Below are 17,904 nucleotides of genomic sequence, written 5' to 3'. Positions count from 1 at the left end.
TCATAAACCCACACTCGTATTTTAATGCCTTTCATTATGTAGCAGTCACATAAACTACTATTAAATACTTATAAAACCCTATTAATTACTGTAATTAGTACAAAGTATGTAGGTATTTACTGAACTTCGAGGAAATTCACATTACCTGCTAAAATTTTCAGTACGAGCCGGGGTGGCTCGCACATAATAATCTTAATTTTCGCGCAAATTTAATTACACCGGAACCCCAATAAACAGTCGATTCTGCAAAAATTAAGCAATTTGCAAACTCATAATATGGTAATTATATGCGCCGAGCCAAAGAAGCGGAAAATACAAGGTGAATTATAATTCTACTTGACTTTAATGAAAGCCTTTTGTTTCTTTTATATTTAACACTCGGGCATGTTAAATATCTTTAAAGGAATATTATCATGCTACGTTTCCGTCGCAAAGGTCAACATACTAATAATTACTTATTAATGTTCAAATGTAATAAAGAGGCAAAAAGAAAAATGCAGTGTCAGTCAGGTTCTTAGTACCCATACACTCGCTTTTTCTTTCATTCTTTCTACTCGCATTTAAGAGTTAGTCGCTTTACCTGCAAAGCGCTCGCTAGTAGGAAGGCTTGTACCTACACTCCATTACGTCATACGCGCTTAACCGTTGATTTTTTACTAATCACCCAGTACAAACTAGCGCTTAGCCCAAAGCACATTAGGCCAACTCAACAAGGTAAATAAACGTAGCTCGTTACGAACGTATTAAGCGAGCCATTAATTAGTCAGGTAGGCTGCTGAAATGGTCGTCGTGTAACGATTGTTATATGTGCTAATGATTTATTTCCTGGCATTCACCCCTCTTTTACACCAAGTAAATACATTCAATGGATTGTTGAAGAAGAGACGGCTTGACATAAAAGGCTGTTCAACTTATAATTATCAGGTGGAATGGAACTGTCTAAATAAAGGACTGAGTATCTCAGAAGTAATAACTAGACAACTTCTTACATTAGAAGTTTTTCAATTTTGCTGGCGTTTCAATACGAGTCTGTTAAATCAAATAAAAAGAAATTCATGAATTGTAAATTTTGTTATCTAACCTTTAAACACAAATTTAATATAAGTCCTCTTTGATTATTTAATTGGGCCGAATCATTTGACTCTCAAATTTAATTGTCAGTTAATTTGCTCACTATTGTAAATGGAATTCAATGGCGCATGATCTGCGTTCATTAGAGGAGGCATTGAGCCGAATAACGTTTCGGAAATGATGATCCCGGTCTTAAGTTATATCGTATCTAGATCTATCGTATTTGTTGTATCTATGCTCACGAATTCGATGAATGAATTCACAAAGAAGATGAAATTTAATACTTCATCAGTACCTACCACCGTCATATCGTGATACCGTTTGATATGCCTGCCGTCGTGTGTATCCTGTCAAACTAGCTAACTTTGCCCGTTATTTCGGAAAAACTAGATTTTCTTTAAAAAAAATCGAATTAGAACCATTAAGTACGAGGCTCGCTGTACGCGTTCCAAAGCCGGGCACCTGCGGCGCCCTCATACTAAAAGAGTAGGGCGTAGCCCGACGTACCAGGCACGCGTTCCAAAGCCGGGCCCCGAAGGCGCCTCCATGCCAAAGGAGTCGGGCGTAGCCCGATATACCTGGCGCTCTGCGTGTATTTCTGTACTGTTTTGAGGAATCAATTCCCAGCAAGCTGGATATTGTTTTAAAACCTTCATTTCGTCCGAAATGCGTGTAATCCGAGTTTGCGCAATCCCCGGAGGCAAAGTTGGCTATTTTACCTAAATATTAAGTATTATTTACGGTACCTGATTATTATTATTTAGGTTAATTAATATTTCGTGTTATCAGTAATAAATTCTAAATATTAATGAAAACAGGGTATTTATTTACCTGAATATTTGTTTTGGCGTGTTCCCGATATTTCGGCACAGTTCACCGTCACGGAGTCACTGACCTTCAGATTCGCTTGTCACGATATCGGTGTCACCACAGGCACTAGTACTATCGTTCGCATTCTCACTTGGAACTCGATCTTGTTTACAATACACACAAAATCAATTCGCCCTTTTTATAGTAAGTGTTTATAATGTAAATTTTATTTTATTTATTGGAGAAACAACAGAAGTAGGTATGCGACAGGATAATAGGTTACATTGTTAGATACATATATTTACTTCCTCAAACGCTCTCACTAAAATATAAATCAGTAAATGACCAAGTCAGCTTCAATATCAGTGAGACATTATTTATGCTTCCAATTTTGGTACCTACTGAAGAGCTGTTTTTTGTGAGCCCGAAGTGAATGGTCAGTATTTTTAACAATAATACAGTCATTATACTTCAAGCTTTCATTTCATTAAATCTTTTAAGTCTATGTTAATGAAGTCTGTAGAGCCCGAATTGGTCTAAGAGCTAGCCACGGCAATAGGTATGCTATTATAGAGCAACGAAATCCCTCTAGTTAGTATGCCATACTATCATTATTAATTAATCCGGGCGCCTGGCAGCTGTTTAGCGGTGGGTGTGGGAGTGGGTGGGCAACAAAGTGGTTGTAAAATCAATTGAAGGTGTGCAATTTATAGAGCTCTGTGTTTGGTGTGATATAATAGCTAATTATGTATTTAATTCAAATATAACCATGCCAGGCGTTTTATTTGGGGGAAAAATAGTGCCAGGTGATGTAAATACACAATCACTTGTGCGCCTGCAGGAAGATCACGAGCAAATTTCACCTGACTCACAGCGAGTGAAAATTACAGGGTCTTTCGGAAAACTGCAAAATATAATTCAAATAAACTGTATTCACTTGGAAATTTTCCAGGCATGAGTGAATCATACTTTTGAATCATACCCAAATAAAACGCCTGGCATTGTTATATTTGAATTAAATACATAATTAGCTATTATATCACACCAAACTCAGAGCTCTATAAATTGCACACCTTCCATTGATTTTACAACCCCTTTGTTGCCCATCCACTCCCACACCCACCGCTGAACAGCTGCCAGGCGCCCGAATTAATTAATAATGATAGTATGGCACACTAACTAGAGGGATTTCGTTGCTCTATAAATTGCATACCTGGTTCCGTGGCTAGCTCTCCGGCTAAATGTACAATTTACAAGTTGAAAATAATCATGTAGGTTTATAATCATGTAGGTTTATAATTATAAACCTACATGATTATAAACCATGATTATGTAGGGTTATAATTATGATAAAATTTAACCGCGATCAGGCAATAATGGTAAAACTTGATGAAAAAAAAATCAAAACCACCCAACCTCTAAAGTAAACTGGCGAGGCATTTATCTAGATTTATAATTAAATTCTATAATATTTATTAGTAATATATAGTAGCCAAACAAAGGTGTAATGCCTAATACTTTGTCTGCAGATATCATGGATCAGAAGAAAAGACTATCACCTCCTCACAGTCGGCCTGACCACATACAGCTCCGACCAGAGGTTTCAAGCCATACATCTACAGCATTCCGAGGTAAGATCATTGGTTTAACAGTTTGTATACAATAACTTATAAAATTGGAGAATGTAATAATAAAAACGACTGCAAATATATTTTAAGTTATTCTTTTTACAATTTATTACAGTTTATAAATCATATAAATTACCTATAAAACAAAAAGGTAACTAAAAAACTGAATGGGCTATTTTGCTACAGGACTGGACACTCAAAGTGAAATTCGTCCAAAGTCGTGATGCGGGCATTTACGAGTGCCAGGTTTCATCTCATCCGCCCACCAGTATATTTCTACGGCTAGATGTCGTTGGTAAGTTTTAAGCATTTAGTTATGTTTTTATATCTATAAGGTTAAGTGAGGTAAGAAAGACTATAGGGCAACAAAAATACTTGAAGGGTAAATAAACGGATAAAGATACTTAGCGGATGGTGCTGGGCCTAAAATACGGCGTTGCGTGAACAAGATATTTCCTTTGGCAGGATTGGTCCTTAGGACCCAAGGATGGATTTAAGAAGTGGAGCCACCGAGATTTTTGATGTACATTTTGGGGGGAGGCTCTCAACTTGATCTTGATATCTATATCATTTAAGCTACTAGGCCAAGTCTGGTATCGTTTTCGTATAAATCGAGGATGCCGAATTCATTTCTGATATCATAATGACACCATTCCGAAGTAAAAACACATAAAATATGAAAAAAAAAACTTTTTTAAATTCCTATTCACGCTTAAACCGCTAAACCAATTTAGTTAAAATTTGGTACAGCGATAGTTTAAGTTCCAGGGAATAACATAGCCTACTTTAAATCTCAAAAATCATCCTTTAAGGGTAAGAAAAGGGAGGTGGAAATTTGTATGGGGATTCAATAACCGCTGAACAGATTTAGATAAAATTTGGTATAGAAATATTTTGAGTCCCGGGAAAGAACATAGGATAGTTTTTATTTAAAAAACAAATCTCTTAAAAGTTAAAAGGAAGGTGTAAGATTGTATGGGGAATCAATAACGGCTGAACCGATTTAGATGAAATCTATGTCTACATCTTTGATTTATTTGAAAATGATACTAAACTTGACATAGAACCTAAACTTAAACAATTATTAACATCAGACGTCGCCGACGCTTAAAACCCCCCACCCCCCACCTGCATAAAAAATCTGGGTGGCTCCACTTCTAAAATCCATCCTTGGGTCCTAAGGCCCAATCCTGCCAAAGGAAATCTCTTGTTCATGCAACGCCGTGGTTGACCTTTTTATGCTCTGAGCACATTCAACTAACTTAAATATATTAAAAACTAAAATAATTATATAATGATAATGATAAAATATAATGTTTAAACTAAATATAATCCTAATACATACATAAAATTAACTTGAAAATACTAACGTAGAAGAAATTTCCCCATATGGTTTCTGTTGCTCATAGCAAAAATTACACCACAGCGCACAGTGGAACGAAATGACTGAAAAATGGACATTCGCATTTTTTTTTAATACGCTATTTTAAAAAAATGCTTTTCGGTTAAAAATGATGTAAGGAATAAAAAAAGTTATATAATTTTTTTCAAAATAAGGCTTATTTAAAGCAAAAAAAAATAAAACCTGTTTTTTTTGTATTAAACTGAAAAATAGGTATCATATTATAAGAAAACCGTTACCGATCCCGCTTTCTAACCTTTAGAATATTATTCTCCTATTTAAAAACAGTAGAAAATAGTAAACAGCTTATCTCGGTAGGTGCCCGTTTTCGTTTTATAGTCCAGTCAAAAGTCAGTACAAAACATAATTTTTCTTAGTGTTTTATTTTTGTATTTTCAATAGTTTAACGGTATATTAATGATAATTTAGTGTAAATGCGACATATTTTCACTTACTTTCATGTTTGCTTATATTTAAAAAATTTCATAATTTTCTCGTACGTATAAAATTATGTTTTTCTTTGTCATATTTATGAAAATGTCAAAAATATGTTGTATTTACACTAAATTATCATTAACATACAGATAAACTATTGAAAATACAAAAATAAAACACTAAGAAAAATTATGTTTTGTACTGACTTTTGACTGGACTATTAAACAAAAACGGGCACCTAACGAGATAAGCTGTTTACTATTTTCTACTGTTTTTAAGTAGGAAAATAATATTGTAAAGGGTAGAAAGCGGGATCGGTAACGGTTTTCTTATAATAAGATACCTATTTTTCAGTTTCGTACAAAAAACAGGTTTTATTTTTTTCTGCTTTAAATAAGCCTTATTTTGAAAAATTTTATATAACATTTTTATTCCTTACATAATTTTCAACCGAAAAGCATTTTTTAAAATAGGGTTTTTGAAAAAAAAGCGAATGTCCATTTTTTAGTCATTTCGTTCCACTGTGCAGCGTAGGTACCTAAAATTTTACAATAGTTAACCCGAAAACGGTGGAATCCACTGTTTCCGTGCTAGAAATGTAGGCAAGGTTAGGTTAGGAAGCCATCGAGGAAGGCTCGGTTCTTAATTGGAGAACGTTGCTAACCGGATAAATAAATATGTGTTTGCACTCAAACAACTCGGTAGAGTTACTGATACCAAAACGGCAATATCCTGCTATCATGCATACGTAGAGTCCGTTTTACGCTATGGCTTAATAATATGGGGCAATAGCACCGATTTAAATAGAGCCTTTATTGCACAAAAAAAATGCATTCGTGCAATACACGGGATGCGACCAGGTGAATCATGCAGACCACTTTTTAAAAGGCTTGGTTTGTTACCTCTTCCGTCTCTTTATATTTATGTAATGTGCATGTTTGTTCATAAGCACAAAGATTTATTTAAAAAAGCCTGTGACAGCCATCCACGCTCTTGCCGCAATCCGGATAGACTACTTCCTGATGAACATCCGAGATTAGCGAAACATAAAAAAAGCTGCACGATTATGTGTCTTAATATGTATAATGCATTACCTAATGATATGAAGACATTAAATATTATAGCATTCAAGCGACAATTGCATCAATGGCTAAATAACTACAATTTTTATAGCACAAATGAATTCCTGGACATGAAATTTAATTAATTAGACTTGACCTGTATAACATTAATAATTAATATATATAAATAGAGACATTATTTTATATGTTTTGCATGATAGTTTTAAGTCTTGTACATATTTTGCATACCATTTATGGTTAAACATAAAACCTACCACCTATCGCATGAACACCGATGTACCTGGTAATGTTTATTGCAAATAAAAGATTCTTATTCTTATTCTTATTCTTAATACTTACCACGGACGGAGCAAAAATTTTGAAGGCACTATTTTTGTCAGTAAAAATGGAAAAAGCTCGTGATTCTGAGTAGAAGTAGTATAAAATGAAATTTCCCAATTCTAACGCAAAACTTTTTGGTACTAAATAGAAGCCCAACTACCTACGACATTCCAGCATAATAATGTTCTATTACCTAAAAACATATTAAAAATATTTTCTTTGAAGACACTCCAATATTTACTGACTGATTGGACATAATTACCTGTCTGAAAACCAACAAGCTCTTTGTATTTATTTTTATTGCGAATTCGATATACCTATTGACGTTATTGTTATGCTCATAAAAAGTCTAATTTAATAAACGTGATATTGCTTTGGCGACTTCCATACGTAGGTACCTACTTGAAATAATGGCTCCTTCAAAGTTAAGCTGAGTGTTGTTTGAATGGGTGTTTAAAAAAAATCTTTGAATTATTACTAGGTATCACTGTTTCAAGTTTCTTGTTATCTTCGAGCAACACCGGCTTCCGACACATCGGAAGGGAGGGGCCCAAGCGATATCTCACCGTACAAATCTTTCTGCCATTTTTCGCGGGGGGAAAGGTGCACACAGTCGCACTTCTCACACACTTACATACAAAATCCAATCTGTAATGACGACACAAATACATAGAAAATGACACACGTCAAAGACAAATCTTGCAAACCTCGATCTCTTTTTGTGTACGGACGAGTGACAAGTGTCACAACACGCACACTAACACATTTTCGTTGAAGTATGTTATTGTATTCTGAGAGATGAGAAGTCGGATTTGTCGCTCGACCGATCCGCAATTTGTACTGAGCGAGCAAAATCGATAAATCCAACAATTACATGAGACTAAAATATAATAATTGTGTTTGAATGTAATTAAACGTATGATATGTAAAAAAAAATATTACATGTGAAATGTAACACTTTCTTTTTGTAAATTTGATGTCCCCGACCTCTTTTTATAACAAAAAACCGAGCAAACAGGCATTTTTGTGCAGCAGTGTTCACGCGCGCGTCTGGACTCGGTCTAGTGAAAAATCCAAGTGCAACTAGTTTTATTACCCGCGCTAGATTAAATTGACGCGCTAATCTTGTACCTCGGCAGAGGGGAAATAGTGCGAATGCCGCCTCCCTTCCGTGTTGCTCGAAGCTTGTTATAGACGAAAACTGTTTTTGAAATTTAATAATGAGTTGTTAAGAAAAAACCTTAAAATTGATCGAAGTTACGTAAGTATTAGTGCTGTTGTATATTTAGCCTTTAATCCCGAAGTAAAGTATTTTTACTGCATTATATTACAAAAGTTTATCCAGGTTACGAGCTAACTCCATGAAAAATTTCAATTTTCTCTTTCAAATATGTTTAAAAATGTCTGCTTGATGGACTAATAAATATCACAATGTCCAAATACAACGAGAATGGCAAGGAATACTTTTACGACAACAGTAGAATTGTTTTATTTATTTGAGTAAGGAAACAAATCAAATCGTAATAAAATAATCAGAATCAAAACAACGAAAATCATTTATACTCATATATGCTTATACCATACCTTACCTTATGCCCCTTATGGTAATTAGGTATTTATAGGTAAGTACCTATATATTAAAACTCAAACAAAACAGCAAAACCATGAAAGGCGCTTATTGCTAAAACATCATAGGTATATATGGCGGGGCGGACAGGAAGCTTTTGCAAATACCCGCTTTTAGAAAATTTATTTATTTTATTTAAAAACAAAAGGGAACCCAAAAAATAAAACCACAAAGAAGCGCAGGTATTTTATACTAAAACATTTGTTTATAAATAAGGGTAGGTACCGTATTATCATCAACAACGGGTTGAAATGTCAAAACCGTGAAACATTAACATTCCATTTACAATTTACTTTGTACTGTTGGGTCTTTATCCTTTATTTTTGGATGTTTATCCTGTAACCTAAGGCAGATGGTTTCCACCACCTCACGCCGAAAATGAAGTCACGTTTTGCATTTTTGATAACTCTGTCCCGTGTCCGCTTATTTAAGTTATATTTAGGCACGTGGTACAAGAACTAAGTTGAATTCCTTTTTATAAAATTCCCTTTATAAAACAACTTGGAAACAGTATTTAATAAAGAGGTTATAGTAGGGTGTAAAATCAGGTTTTAGGTTCGTTTCCGTTCAAGTCATCTCGGATATGGGTAAATACGCTATTAATGCATTCAGTATGATGTCCTGAATACAATTATATCAGATGACAAGCGCTAAATGTAGCTATTGTGATGATTCTAAGGAATAAAGAGTAATGACATCATGGGCGTATCCAGCATTTTATTAAACTTTTTAAAGGGTGGGGCAGTAGTAGCGTTACGTGCCTTAATTGTTCCTAAAAATGTTTAGCTTCTCGTCAGACAACAGACCAGGGTGGGGCAACTGCCCCACCTTGCCCCACCGTGGGTACGCCTATGAATGACATATTTACTATGCCCAGCCAGTATCCCGGTATATCTAAGATTTTTACTAGGTCTCTACGCCAAAAATCCAATCACCATCACTAGCGGGGACTATTTTTGGTCTAAAACTTCACTAACAACCTATCTCAGTCTGAAATACTGGCATAGAGAATCCATCACGAGTCGGTTTTGGGCTCTGACACATGAAAAATGGCGGCCGTTTACACGAATTAATCTTTCAGCGATTTGTAGGTAGGTACTTTGTTACAGTGTCATTAGTAACAGACCATGTCATAATAATAATTCATAAGTAAATTTTCTACTTTTTGATTTGTTTTGTTACGTCTCGCGATAATGTCAAATTAGGGACTTCTACCACTAATGACCAGTGATCGGCACGTACGGTGCCACACCGCGGGTTTCCGAGTAGATATCTTATTCAAAAACTTAAAATATCTTATTCAAAAGATCACGGCATTTGAGTCATGTCCATTCATGTCCACTGTCCATAAGTATTAAGATTTTTGTTCAGAATCCCGCGGTGTGGCACCGTGTGTGCCGATCGATACTGAAAGTAGATGCTAAATTCGACTGAGTTTGAATGATGGCTCAACTACTTACCAGAAACTACCAGATTTGCTCTATTTATTTTCACTTACGAAAAGTAGCAATATCACCAAAGTAAAAAACATGTGCGTGCTTGGGACCGCGGATCATTTTTTCGAAATTTTAATAATTTGTGTGTTTTAATAATAAAAAAAGTAATTGCTGAGTCTCATGCACAATATTGCAAATTTTTAGAAATAATTTATTTTTGAAGTGAAAACTTCTTTAGCGGCGCTGTGCACTTTTTGAGGTGGGGAAAAAATGATAAACTCGAGACAGCGTAAGGCGATCACGTCACCGTAAGGTTTAGATGGCCACTCATTTAGATGGCATTAAAATCAATAAAGAAAAATTCAATGACATTACATGAAAAAGGTTCTAATCTTGTACGGGTTGAAATACGAGGATCTCACAGTTACATTCTAACTTTATATCACTCAGATATAATTCAATAAAGCTACATCTTGATGAAATCGCTAATAAAAGTGAACTCTAGTACTGGTGAATAAAACTCAAAATATCATGACCAAATATAATTATTTAGATGCGAGGTCTGCAAGGTAACTTTACAATTTCTATTCGAATTTTAAACAATTAACGCTACAATTTTGAATTTGGAATTTTAAACAAGCTCACTGACCAGCAATTTCGGAACTAAAGTTTTTCAATAGAAAGGAGGATGGGTCAATTATACATAGTGCTGCAGACATTTTGGACTAGTCATTGAGTTTTCACTTTTGTCGGCACTCCCGGAGTGCAACCCGTTGTTTTTTAAAGACCTATTTTCGTGATTTTTTTCTATCGACCGAAAGTCAAAAACTCAATGAAGTCCCTACAGAAAGGCCGCAAGATTACTAATAAAATTTTTGGCTGCCGTATTGTCATCTAAAAAAGCGCTACGGCTTTTCGAAAACTCCGTTCTCTGAGCCTAATGCATCTTAATAAGCGATACGTTCATCCACTTATAAACATACCTTTTATATTGAAATTGATATAATTAAATAATACTTTTGAATTTCAATCTTGGTTTAAAAATGATGTAATAATATCTAGTACAATAATTGACAAGAAGAGTGAGTTGAAATTAAATTTCATTTTTCTTGAAATGAAATTTACTTCAAATTAATTCTTCAATCAAAGAAATTTCAATCATAATCAAAAAACACGATTGGAATTGATTGATTGGCGGTTTGTTTGTTTCAATAGGTACACGCCGGTAAAGGTTATATTTTATGGTATAGGTACAATATACATTAATTTTATCTTTATTGCGTGGTATTTGTGTCACATAATCTATTTTTAATCGTGAGTGCCAAACTCTTGAGTCATAAAGTGTTGTGATCTTGGCTAAAGCATGGTAATTATTACAGAGGCACGCGCGCAGATTTCGGGTCCCACTGAGAAGTATCTCAAGCCAGGCTCGACATTACGCCTGCAGTGCGCCATCGTGCAGACAACGGAGGCACCAGCTTTTGTATTCTGGTAAGATTTGTACCACATTTTATCAGCCACGTGGTAACATAATAATCTAATCAATAAGAGGTCATTTTTTGTAACTAAACTGTGTTAGGTACTTAAAGCCAAGTCAAATAAATTCATATTCAAGTCCCTGGTCTTGATTGATTCACAGCAGTAATGAAGTCAAATTGACTGTAATAACAATTATTTTAAAATCAACAAAAGTTCATTAAGATGTATTGAACATAAACAATTCTTTGCCATCGTATTTTGTCGGAAACGTTCGTATATTTTGTCATGCTATTTCAGTCAACCTCAGTACTTTGTGTAGACTGACGGAAATAGCATAACACGTTCGTGCGTTTCCGTAAAAATACGGTGGTAAAGGATATTTCACTACATCTGTAACTGATACATTTTGATGTCACATACCTAATTTTCTCATACTAACTTCATAATATCAAATCTTTTTGATGCTTCTTAAAGAATAGCTGATTTTACTGGTTATTATACTGAATACTCTATTCCAAGTGGTACTTAATACTTAGGTATATTATCTCAGATCCTTGTATATGTATAACGGCTATGCCGCTCTAACCTATGTTATTTAAGAAGAAAACCCAGAACATAGTAAACGCAACAGCAGTTACTTTGCAACAATAACACTGTTGCATTCGTCTTTCTAACGTAACCTTAAATGAGTAGAGATCCATTCTAGGATATTTAAGTCCCCAACAATGAAGGTAACTAATCAATATACATATCTGTCAATATAACAGCTTCAAAATGTCCTTTACCATTATCTCTAATGGTATCTGCCTGTCAGTTGTTCGAAACTGTCAACTTTTTGTTCTAACTGACAGGCCGATTCCGTCCGGGTGACTGTTAATCAGTGGGCCCCTTAACATTGACAGCTCTTTTAGTGTCGACAGACGCGGATGAAACCTCGCAGGAATATTTTAATAAAATTCTCAAACTCGACGGCAGCCAAATGCGAAGCCTTAAATCGATAACGTGCCATTTTGCAAGCGATTCAAGGCACCTGCGCCCTATTACTCATGTTCTTAGAACTATGAAACTGTCTGAATATTTAGTTATACCGCTTTTACAAACTACCGGTTTTGCTTTTGACACGCAAACACACATAGGATTAAGCAAATAGCTTTATTTTATCAACAGTTACGGCGCGATTCGGGAAATTAATTAGAGATTCACTAGATATGAAATAATTCAGATATATGACGTTCCACGACAAAAGGTACCATTGCCCCGGCTGAATATTGGAGCGGCGTTAATTAGTGATAGCGGTACAGCCTGAAATTCGGGAATCAGCTGCAAATGGTGTTAAATGTATGAAAATCGGCACGATTAATCTTTAGGCCATTTGAATCAATTTGACCCGTAGCACCAAAAAAAAAACAAACGGAAAGGAGTTATCACGTCATCTTTTTTTTGTATGAAAAAAAAAAAAACAATTTTTTGTTCAGAAACTTATCGTGTGTGGTATTAAATGAAAGGGCATTTTGAGCCGGTTCTAAAAATACAATGAAACCTGGTTAATTGGCACCTGGATAAATGGAAAACCTCAATAATTGCAACCAAAAGTCCGGTCCCGGTCCCTTGAGACCAAAAGGCCTCTATAATTGAAATTTTGGAACCTCTATAATTGCAATTTAGATTTTAGTGCTTTTCGTAATTTTGCCTCTGTAATTGACCACATCGTAACTAAGACCTCTATAATTGACACTGTGCTAAAAAAATCCGTTATTTTTGCTCTTCTTTTTACCTCTATTATTGAAACGAGTCTTACTTATTACCTCTGTAATTGAAATAATGTAGTTGTAGACATCAGAAACAATATTTTAATAGCAATGATCATTTTATTTATATCTTCATCCAGAATTCAATTTATTTATTGGGTATCTATCACAGCCTGTAGTAGGTGAAATAGTTTTGATTAAATCAAAAACAAAGTATGCTTTTTACATTCTAATAAAACTTTCTTCTACAATTCAAGGGATTTTTTTAAACCCAAATGATTAATAAGAAAATAAAGTAGTAACTAATGTAGTGTAAAAGTGCAAGTATAGACAGAAGCTATATATAGACCAGAAACCCAGAACATAAGCGTGTAAATATACTTCCAATGGTTATTTGCACCTCCATAAAAGAAATTTGTCAGAACGCAACCTCTATTAATGAAAACCTCTATAATTGACACAACGATTTTTTGAACCTCGTTAATTGACACGACCTGCTTAAATGAAAAACCTGGTTAATTGACAAAAAATGGCCGGTCCCTTGAGATTGCAATTATCCAGGTTCCACTGTATATCACATTTTTATATTTCCGTCACTTGCATTCAATTAAAATAAAAATAATTTTCAAAACATACCAAGTTTGGGCTCCTCCAGATACGAAACCGTTGAATATTTTTTTTGTAAATACCCTTGTAATGCCCTTACCATGGCTTGTATATATGTGTATATGGGCATTTATTTGTGCGATGATGATGATGAACACACAAATAAATGCCCTTACCAGGATTCGAACCTGGGACCTCCTGCTTCATAGGCAGGGTCACTATCGACTAGGCTAGGAGGCCGTTTCATTGATAGATTGATAGATCACAATTTGTAACAATAAAAAATTTAAAACAAATACTAAAACTAAATATTTTCGAAATTAATGAGGTTAGATATGAGGATATTGGGTATTACTTGAGGTATATTTTACATAAAATAAAAATTGATTCAAATGGCCTAAAATTAATCGTGCCGATAATCATACCTTTAACACCATTTGCAGCTGATTTTGGTCAACCGCTACTACTATAATAGCGTAAGCGCCAGCCGCCATAAGGTACCTTTTGCCGTGGAACGTCACATATCTTTACTATTTCATATCTAGTGAATCTCTAATTCATTTCCCGAATCGCGCCGTTAGATTTACACGAGCAACGCGAGCGAGATTTGCTGTAGAAAATCAATTTTTTCATAGACGTACACGCACCCTATCCTCTTAATTCACAGTTTTAGTGTAATAATAACCATATTATCTATCCATATATCCATATTATTATCGGTTATACTCATTACCACCAGGTAATGAGTATAACCGATTTAAGAATTAACCCTTTTATATGGTTAATGTGTGGTGCGTATGCATATTCGATTGTATTTAAAAGACATCTAAATTTTTCTTACTCGCTGTAGGCGCCAGGACATTCAATATCATTCACAAACACTCAGATAATCGAATTTTCAAAAGAATTCAATTTCTTTTCGCTTTAACACCTGAAGAATCCTGAGAATCCTTAAAAGAGTCATGATTTGTTGTAATTTCTTGTAGTAAACTAGTAACACATTACATTAGTAATATAGGTACTTAATGCGGAAAATACCGCATAATATAAAATAATACCGACGCGTTCGGTGAGCTTAATTCTAACTGAATGTTGGCAACATTGCAACTGACTTGGCAGCCTTTGACCGTTGGCTCAGTGTATAGTTTTACTCAACGTATTCACTGTTCTGATGCTAAATAGCCAAAATCAAGCCACATTACTGGATCAGCTTTCGCTAGCGCTTCCGCCGTCTTGTAATAAAATGTGCATTATTGTAACGTCACATTGAATCGTAATATTGACAGAATTTTTTTTTGTTTTTGTTTTTTGCACCATGGTTAGCGTTGAAAATTTCCGGAAAAAATCCCGTTTCTTTCCAAACAGCTCGTTTCTTTTTCGGATTTTTACGGGAAAAAACCATGAGATTTACCGCTTCAATTTTTCCGAAAAAAAAAAACGATTTGAACAGGTTTCAATCGGTTATTTTTCTTAATACTGGGGAGTAGGTGAATGATTATAGACTTACTTTGCCATTGACATCGGATCGGTGTCAGTTCAGTTCAGTTGTCACAGTTGTGTCATTACCACACCTGCACCGACTGGACCTAACCATTTGCTGCGTCCTGCAACACCGACGACGCTGCTGTATGTGTCCCGATTACACTACCTTACTTCATAAATTCCCCAAAAAATTATTTGATTTTTTCCGTCATTTTCAACGCTAACCATGGGTGTCTACATGTCTTTGACCGCGATGAGGCGTTACCTTGATTACAAATAAAAGTTTAATATTATTTAAAGTAAATATAATAACAATTTAAAATTAATAGTATTAAAAGAAAAAGAGTTCACATTAGTTAGCCGATAGGTACCTACCAAGGCCTATTGACTTCCTTGAAACGATGTGACCCTTCAAAATTGTATATGTGTTGTCTGTTCCCAGACGAAATTGCCAGTAATTAACATAACAATATTTTACTACAGCAACATTGCTAGAACTGGCTTTGTCTATAGATACGATTTCTAGGAATAAATGAAATTATTTTATCAAATATATTTTGATTTGTATTTTATGAAGTAGTCATATGTAAATTATTATTTATTTTTTGATATATGTAAATTGTTATCTATTATATTTCAGTTGTCTGTGTTCATAAAATCTACGAAGGGTAGACGTGCCTCTACCCTCCTTAATAAAATTAAAAAAAAAACTTTGTCAATAGGCCTCTTTGATAGACCTTGATTTGGGTCTGGCCGGTAAGAACATAGGTCATTACAAAAGTCTGTAATGTCAATGCTGTCAGTAAAGTAATTTAACGCAAAAATATCATATCAGTTTTCATAAAAAACGATTTAATCACTTGAAATATATTTATTTAGGTTCCTATTAGTTTTTAAAATAAAAACTATTCATATGTACGAGCAACATATCTAAATGCGTCTTCTCACAGGCTTAGTTAAAATTAAACCGTTGTCTCTCTTCCTTCCTTGCTGTATCCGGCAATGGCGACTTTATCAACGATTCTTATACGGATTATGAAAAGCCCTAATGTGTGTGTGGAAACCGTTGTAGTAAACCAGAAACAGCGATAATTTCAAGGTAAGAAATATATTAGTCTTTAAATAAAAATGAGCGTACTAATGACCAAATTCAAATATAATAATTTAATCTTACTATCCCCGTAAACCCGCGGACGTTATATCGCGTCCGAAATTATAATCAAAATTCATCATAGATGTAAAACTTCACATTGTTTGAGCTGGTAAATTAACGACGTTAGTAATTAGGAAGTTTGATTATATTGTTTAATTTGTGACTATTTTGTTTTAGAAATTGAATCAATCAAATTGATGGCTTGAGCGTGAGATAATAATATAATCCTGGGCCGTCATATGATTTCTTGGGAAAAGTTCAAAGGGCACGTATCTGCCGCATATCCAGACTAGTTTCCCGGTGATCAAGAACGCTGCGCGGAGCTGTGAAGCAGAAAATGTCCGATAACCGGATAGATGTAATAACAACTTGTAACCATTTGCCATATCAATGTATGTATTCATATGTATTACTCCTAACATACAGTAATGCTAATAGGAATGAAAATATTTATATCTTAATACGTAACTTTTTGTTACCTTTCATATTGGACGAATTTCTAAATATAGTTGGTTATAATAAAATTAAATGGTTAAAATCATTATCTTTTAACGTATTTTTTTATTTATTTGTGATATGCTAATTTAAGAGCCCAACAACGTGCACACTAGCGCCACTGCTAAATAATCGTGATTATATAAATTTAACGACAGGTGTTTAAAAAAGGGGCCGCTACGGACTGTATTGTGTATTTAAGTACCTTTTGAATACATCAAACTAGTATTTAAGTTGCTGGATTTCTCGATCTATGAGCTCAAAACAAAAACGGCCGTTTTAACTTTAGACGGGTAGATTGACGAATCCAGTAACATAAAAACTAGTTTAATGTATTCTGTAGGGCTACCGCCAATACCGAAAATCGTCAATTGCGGGCATTTTTCTCTGTCACTCTAATTACGCCTTCATTGGAGTAAAAGAGTAAGATCCCCGCAATTTGCGAATTTCGGTTTTCGCGGTAGCCCCTCAGTAGTGGCGCTAGTGTGCATGTTGATGGGCTCTTAAAAACCTGACCCCAACAAAAAAGAAAAAAAATACAAAAAGAAATTCCCTCTACGGGATTCGAACCCAGGACCATTAGCTTCCTGAACTGGATTACTGCCAATACCCGCTAGGCTAAACGAGTTGTCAATTCTAATTACAATGGTATCCTACCAGAGCGCTAGTAGTATAAACGAACTTTTGAAAGGGACATTTTTTTGTATGAAGTTATCGTTCTTCTCCTAGTGAGTATTATATTCTTTGGTACCTACTCACATTTATTAATATTTACTCTATAATCTTATGTAGATACCTACATATTTATGTTTAGTTATTTTTATTATAAGATTGATTTATTGGATTTATATTAGTTAAGTTATGTATTCTGTAGCTTTAGTTTATAACAGTCTTGACTCAATTTATTTAATATAAATTTCATTTTGATACTTGGGATTATTCCCACTAGTTACCACCAAGTTCTTACCAGTGGTAACTACTGGGAATTTTTTTCCCACCTTTTACCACTGGGAAAAAAAATTCCCACTAGTTACCACCAACTCGGCTTGGTGGTAACTACTGGGAATTTTTATTCCCAGTAGTTACCACTGGTTAAAGGTGGGAATTTTTTTTCCCAGTAGTTACCACC

The 17,904-nt window shown here is 34.6% G+C and overlaps 1 protein-coding gene across 2 annotated transcripts in view; it reads left to right on the top strand.

Annotated features, from left to right (window-relative positions):
* The window catches only part of LOC134804532 (uncharacterized), a 121,108-nt gene that overhangs the window by 82,196 nt on the left and 21,008 nt on the right, over positions 1-17,904 (top strand). For both annotated transcript variants that reach the window (XM_063777638.1, XM_063777628.1), the window contains exons 4-6: positions 3,411-3,512; positions 3,696-3,804; positions 11,192-11,303. In XM_063777638.1, the coding sequence (XP_063633708.1) occupies positions 3,411-3,512; positions 3,696-3,804; positions 11,192-11,303 (323 nt within the window). The remainder of the gene's footprint in view (positions 1-3,410; positions 3,513-3,695; positions 3,805-11,191; positions 11,304-17,904) is intronic.

The sequence above is a fragment of the Cydia splendana genome, chromosome 2 (genome assembly GCF_910591565.1).
Source record: "Cydia splendana chromosome 2, ilCydSple1.2, whole genome shotgun sequence".
NCBI lineage: Eukaryota > Metazoa > Arthropoda > Insecta > Lepidoptera > Tortricidae > Cydia > Cydia splendana.
Note: the sequence above shows the minus strand (reverse complement) of the source record. Positions and strands in the feature narration are given on the sequence as shown.